Source organism: Ascaphus truei, chromosome 3 (genome assembly GCF_040206685.1).
Source record: "Ascaphus truei isolate aAscTru1 chromosome 3, aAscTru1.hap1, whole genome shotgun sequence".
Taxonomy (NCBI): Eukaryota; Metazoa; Chordata; class Amphibia; order Anura; family Ascaphidae; genus Ascaphus; species Ascaphus truei.
Genome location: NC_134485.1, coordinates 7561815 through 7568083, shown reverse-complemented (window position 1 = coordinate 7568083; position 6269 = coordinate 7561815). Strand labels below are relative to the sequence as shown.

At 40.4% G+C, this 6269-nt stretch overlaps 1 protein-coding gene across 1 annotated transcript; it reads left to right on the top strand.

Moving 5' to 3' along the window:
• The first annotated feature begins 315 nt into the window (after positions 1 to 315).
• On the top strand, positions 316 to 5220 carry LOC142490561 (uncharacterized). Its single transcript, XM_075592981.1, has 2 exons — positions 316 to 397; positions 3964 to 5220. The coding sequence occupies exon 2, from the start codon at positions 4192 to 4194 to the stop codon at positions 5218 to 5220; it is 1029 nt and encodes a 342-aa protein (XP_075449096.1). The 5' UTR covers positions 316 to 397; positions 3964 to 4191.
• Positions 5221 to 6269: the final 1049 nt, after the last annotated feature.

Here is a 6269-nt window from a genome sequence, read left to right as displayed (position 1 = left end):
CTAGGACAGGTTAATAAGACTAGTGGGTTTGTAGCAGCTTATATTTTGGGGTTACGCTTTACACAAGGCAACCATGAGATTGTGTGGGGTTGTCTGAAGGCTTTGATTAAGGGACAAGGTTTGCTGTTAGACCTTGAAAGACAAATACAAGGTGTACCAGTAGAACAAAAAACAATAATGGTTCCTGAAATCCTGAAAAATACGTACACTCTCGTTGGCAGGAGTTTGACCGGGGATCCTATAGGGTTATCTAAGCCACAAGCCAGTGACAGGAAGCCTGAGCGATCGAACGCAGACAAGGGGAGAAATTTTCCTGTCCAAGAGAGAAAGTGGAGACCTCCGTTCACCCAGTATCAGACTCCAGTTTATCCTAGAGACGAGCAGTGGGACAGAAGAGGTAATTTTCAAAGAGATAATAGAAGTTTTCAGACTCCTACACAAAGACAAGACACTCCTACACCACAAACTACACGCTTTGAACAGCAAGCTCGTAATGAGGGTGCAGTGTCCAGATATAATCTGAGACAACACATTAAAACTCCTGACAGATATGGGCAAGGCAAGACTAGCGAAATTAGATTTCGTGACAAGCGTACAGGTTTTGCTACGCAGACTTCAGGATTGACAAATAGCCAACGCGAGGTTAAACAACAGGCTGCTTCTGCACCAGCAACCACGAAGAAAACTGTTGGAAAGATTACACACTTTCCTGCAGACCTCTTTGAGGAATGACTAACCTAATATTACATATTCACTATAAGGGAAAAGATTATACTGGCCTATTAGACACACAAGCCGACATATCCCTTGTAAGAACTGATATTTTAATAGATGAAAATTATGTACACGACATCACAATACAAACAATTGAAGGAAATGGCACTTATCCTTCGTATTATTTAGAATGAAAAATTAATGACAGGAAAGTTTCTATTGAATTAGTTGAACATGATAGATTAGATTGTGACTTTCTAATAGCATTCAAAGATGTTGCTTCCTTCATTACAATAAAAGAGGAAGTTACAGAAAACCACAAGCAGACGGAATTGACTGTGAAATTTGACTTGGAAAAAATTATCACAGATCAAAGTAATGAAAGTGCTTTTAATGACAAAACAAAATTGTATAATTGGTTAATGACACACAAGTATATTTTTCAGCAATGGGAAAATCAGGTGGGATTAAGAAAAGGAATTGTACATGATATTAACACATGTTCTACACTTCCAAAGAAACAAGCACAATATAAAATTAATCATGCCGCCTTACCAAGCATACAAATTGTAATCAATGATTTGCTAAAACAAGGAGTACTGCTTGAACAGTATAGCCAGATGAATACTGCAGTATATCCAGTGCCTAAAAAAGATGGTTCATGGCGAATGGTGTTAGATTATAGGGAAGTGAACAGAGTCACACCTTCAGTGACAGCACAGAACACACATTCACCTTCAATCTTAAGCGGATTACAGCGTAAACGCTTTAAAACTACGTTGGACCTAAGCAACGGGTACTTTTCTCATCCAATCACGCCTGAGAGTTATTGGCTAACTGCATTTACCTGGCAAGGTAAACAATTGGTTTTTACACGCTTACCACAAGGTTTTGTAAATAGTCCAGCTTTGTTCACAGCAGACGTAGTCTCACTGTTGTCTAAATTTGACAATATAGAAACTTATGTTGATGACGTCTTTTTATCACATGACACAGAAGAAGAGCATTTTAAAGCTGTGACAGAAGTGTTAATTACATTGACAGAAGCAGGTTACCTTGTTTCCCTAAAGAAATCTCAGCTTGCAAGAGAAACTGTGACATTTTTAGGCTTTGAAATAGCTGAAAATGGCAGAGGCCTCTCTACTAATTACAGAGAAAAAGTTTCCAACATCAGTGTTCCTAAATCACTAAAACAGTTAAGAAGCATTATTGGGTTACTGAATTTTTCAATGACGTTTATCCCAGATTTTAATGTACTGATTGAACCATTACATCACGCAATATCACGCGAGATTAAGTCAGAGCAGACTAGACCGAAAACACCTTTTAAATGGTTAACAGTTGAGGATGAGGCATTGCGAAAGTTATTAGCAGCAGTTAATGATGCTTCCTACTTAGCGCAGCGCGACCCAACAAAACCATTGTCAGCATATGTCAACATTTCACCTCTAGCTGCATACATTAGAATTTACAATGCTATGGAGACAGTACCAATTACATTATTATCTTATGTATTTACAAACACAGAGAAGAGATATTTGCCGCTTGAGAAACTATTATCAGCGATTACACTCACAGTGCTGAAATCACGTGATTTGGCACAGGGACAGGATATCTATATATACACTTCAGTAGCTTCACTAGCAACATTGCAGAAACAGACCATTCCGGACAGGGAGGCGTTAAGAAGCCGCTGGTTAAAGTGGTACACAATTATAGAGGATCCTCAAATACATTTTGTGCATGATAAAACTTTAACTACACTAGATGACCTCCCATCCCCTTTTGAAGGAGTGACATGGGAAAATCAAACACACCCAAATGACTTTTATACATGCATTTTCTACACAGATGGTTCCGCTGTAGACTCCAGCAGAGAAGGAGTAAATAAATCTGCAGGTTCAGGAATTGCAAAATATGACGCAAATATGAACTTGTTACACAGTTGGCAATTACCTATAGGAGATCACTCTGCACAGTTTGCAGAGATTCATGCATTAGCTTTTGCTATGAAAGAAGCACTTACAGTTAAGGGACATGTACTTATAGTTACAGATTCCGCTTATTTATCACGTTCAGCACTGACGACCTACCAATTTGGAGGTCAAATGGATTTTTGAATGCCAAAAGGAAACCACTCACGCATATAGCTAAGTGGAAGGCCATTGCGGCCTATCTTGATCAAAAGCCTGATATTGAAATTGTACACGAGCCAGCGCACAGAACGCTTGGTTCATCGGTTCATACTATGGGTAACCAGTTTGCAGATAGTCTCGCGCAAACTGTAAGTCAGAAATTTGCCGTTAACAAAGTGTTAACAAGGGCACAGTCAAAGTCAGCCAGTCTCGATGCAGAGTTGTATGCTTGTCTGGATACTACCAGGCCTAATCCACCTGGGTATCCTAAGAAATACTCATTTAAACAGGTCAACAATAATTGCATGGTTGTAATTGATGCTAATGAATTCATTGTTCCCCCTGTAGCAAGCAGAGTGCAGATCGCTACGCAAGCACACGACAGTGTGGGACACCCTCACCTAGGGAGAGAAAATGTTTTGTTGACACTGAAACACAAATACTGGTGGCCGAACATGAGAAAAACAGTTAAGACAGTTCTAAGAAACTGTAATGTCGGTTGGTAAACAGTCCTAATCATCAGACACCACCATTTATTATTAATGCAATACCGAACAAACCGTTTGATTTAATATATTTAGACCATATTGGACCTTTGCCTGCATCACATTCCTACAAACATGTTTTGGTTTGTGTTGATGCTTGTACAAGGTTTACGTGGTTATACCCCGTTCGTAGTACGACATCTAGCTCTACGCTTAATTGTCTCAACACCTTAGTAAGTGTGGCTAAGCCCAAGGCCTTTCATTCCGATGGTGGACCTGCTTTCACAGCAGCAGAAACCAAGGAGTGGGCCGCAATATTAGGTATTGACTGGGCCTTCAGCTCACCGTCGCACCCGGAAAGCGCTGGAATTGCTGAACGTAGAAATTACGAGGTTAACGACTTTTAACCAAAATGCTATCTAATCGGCCTACACAGTGGTATCCACTCTTAGTTACGGTTCAAATTGGCCTAAATAATATTCCTAACACAATAACTGGTAAAACACCACATGAACTGTTATATGGTACTCCTATGAATACACAGTTTACTAATGATTCTATTTCTGTCCCAGGGAGACTTGAACAAATATTAATTTTACAGGAATTGAGGGATTCTTTTTCCCATACAGCCCACACACCACGTAATCCTGCAGCTTGGACGCCGCAGATTGGACATTCGGTCCAGGAGAGGGTTGCTAAGGTAAAGCCGTTGCGGCCTAAGTGGAAGAAACCTACCACAATACTGAAAAAGATAAATGAAAGAACCTTTGTTATCCAAGATACTAAAGGCAGAGAAAGAAAAGTGAGTATCGATAATCTTAAGCCTACAGCTCATTGCAGTAACGACACTGTTCAAGATGGAGGAGACACCGTATCTGCGACAGACTTCGATGGAGCTGCAGCCTCTCGAAGCACAGATTGCAAGACAACTGGATGTGGAAACTAATCACGCAGGTGAGGTCCTACAAGCTGAAGCTGACTTCCCTGACAGTGACCAAAGACATATATATGTGTTACCTGCCATACCGGATCAACGCAATATTTACCGGAAGGCCTATCAAACAATGGCTAAGGTAATCACAAAGAAAAGACTGTTAAAGACTATTTTGTGTCTCTCAATCTGTTTTGCTTTTCTAGCAATATCAGCCAGCGTTATTTTCAGGTTACAATGGCATTTTGTGACTCAGCAAGAAGGCGAGATCATCAACTGGAAACGTACAGCTGCACACGGTATTACCACACCAGACTCCGGAATCGTGAAACGAGGACTACACTACGATTTGAAACCGGTGGAGATACAGTCGGTGGGTATACCTCAAGGTGTGTATTGGAAGCCGTTTCCTAAACCTATCATCCAGAAACGAAAGACTTTGGGGATTTCACAGGTTGTGCTGTTTGATTCTACTGTGCTAGCTAAAGAAGCTGGTATAACTACGCCAGAAGGGAGGAAGCTGGTGACACAACATCTGAATGCACAGATGCAACAGCTGCAATCTACAAGCCTGAAATATGATTTACCCCTTCATGACCATTGGAAGCAGCAAAGCTACCGTGAACAACGTTGTCATGCTGAATTTGGACATTGCTATTTCATTGACTTTCAAGGAACACGTAAATGGCCAACGAAGGAGCTGAAAGCTGATCATTGCCCTCGGCCTGGTGTGACCATGGACAATATAAGGTATAAGCAATACCCTATTTTCTATCTGAATACAGGTCAAATCACTCAGAACGGATTTGTTCCCAACGGACAGACTGATCCAAGAGTGGCATTCTGGGAAGGTGCTGAAGAAGAAGAGTACAGAATACCTGGAGGGGTAAGACCTTATACTTCTACTGTTTTTTGCTCTGACAGTATTTACTCAGAATGTGGAACTCATCAATAACCGCTGAGGACCTGTTACACAAACTTCAAGATGTGATGGAAGATGCTAAAACTGGACAGCTACAGACAGCAGCACTCCCGAAAGAATGGAATACACAAGGTGATGGTATGTTGTTTCGTGAACCTACAGCATGGGACACTTGCACTCAACCACGCTTTGCTACATTTGCCAATCCTACATACTACAGCCATTCATGTAAAGGTTTCAAGAATGCGTGTGGTATCACATTGGAGAAATTGATCAATGAAGGAATCTGTGATAAGGACACTACAGTATTCAAATACGGTTGTAAACCGTGTTCTTTTTATTACAATCTCACGGAAGGCTATTTTAACTGGCAACCGAAAATGATTGATCAAGGATTTTTACATTTTTCTGGGTTACGAGGTTTTTGGTGTGTGGAGCGAATAATGATTATGAAACCTAATTACAAAGTCTACTCCCTGTTCCAGAAATGTCTCAATGATAGTTTGCATATGAATGTAGACACGGTAATCAGGGCAATGAGCGATTTGATGAATGTTCAAATAGCTCCAAATGATAAACCCTGTGATTATGACACGTGCACCACACATAATATTGTTAACATACCCTACTCAGAGGCAATGTGGGGTACGAATGCAACAATTAATGCCATAGTGTATTATGAAAATGACACAGAGTTCATGAATGAATGTAAAGTTTCAAGTAAAACATCTACAAGAAAATTGCTTACTAACGATGATGTTCTTATAACCACAGGACACCTGCTGAGTGATTCTGTTTCTGTTATAAGTCAAATCTCTGACTCAAATGATGAAGATGAAGAGGCGTTCAGCTTAATCACATTTTGCTTTCTAGCATATATGCTTACATTTTTACCTAGATACTAATATACTGTTTTAAGCACACAGGTCAAATCTAACCTGCTGCAGTATGCTTTGTTGCAAGGACACAGACGAAAAGAAAGATACTTCACAAATCTTGCGTCTACCACGGTCCTATCAAACTTCCATGAGGATGTACTTAGATGAACTGGTTTTGCCACATCGGAAACCACGCAAAGTGCA

Coding starts and splice junctions, on each gene's coding strand:
- LOC142490561 (XM_075592981.1), top strand. CDS start 4,192: ATGGAGGAGACACCGTATCTGCGACAGACTTCGATGGAGCTGCAGCCT.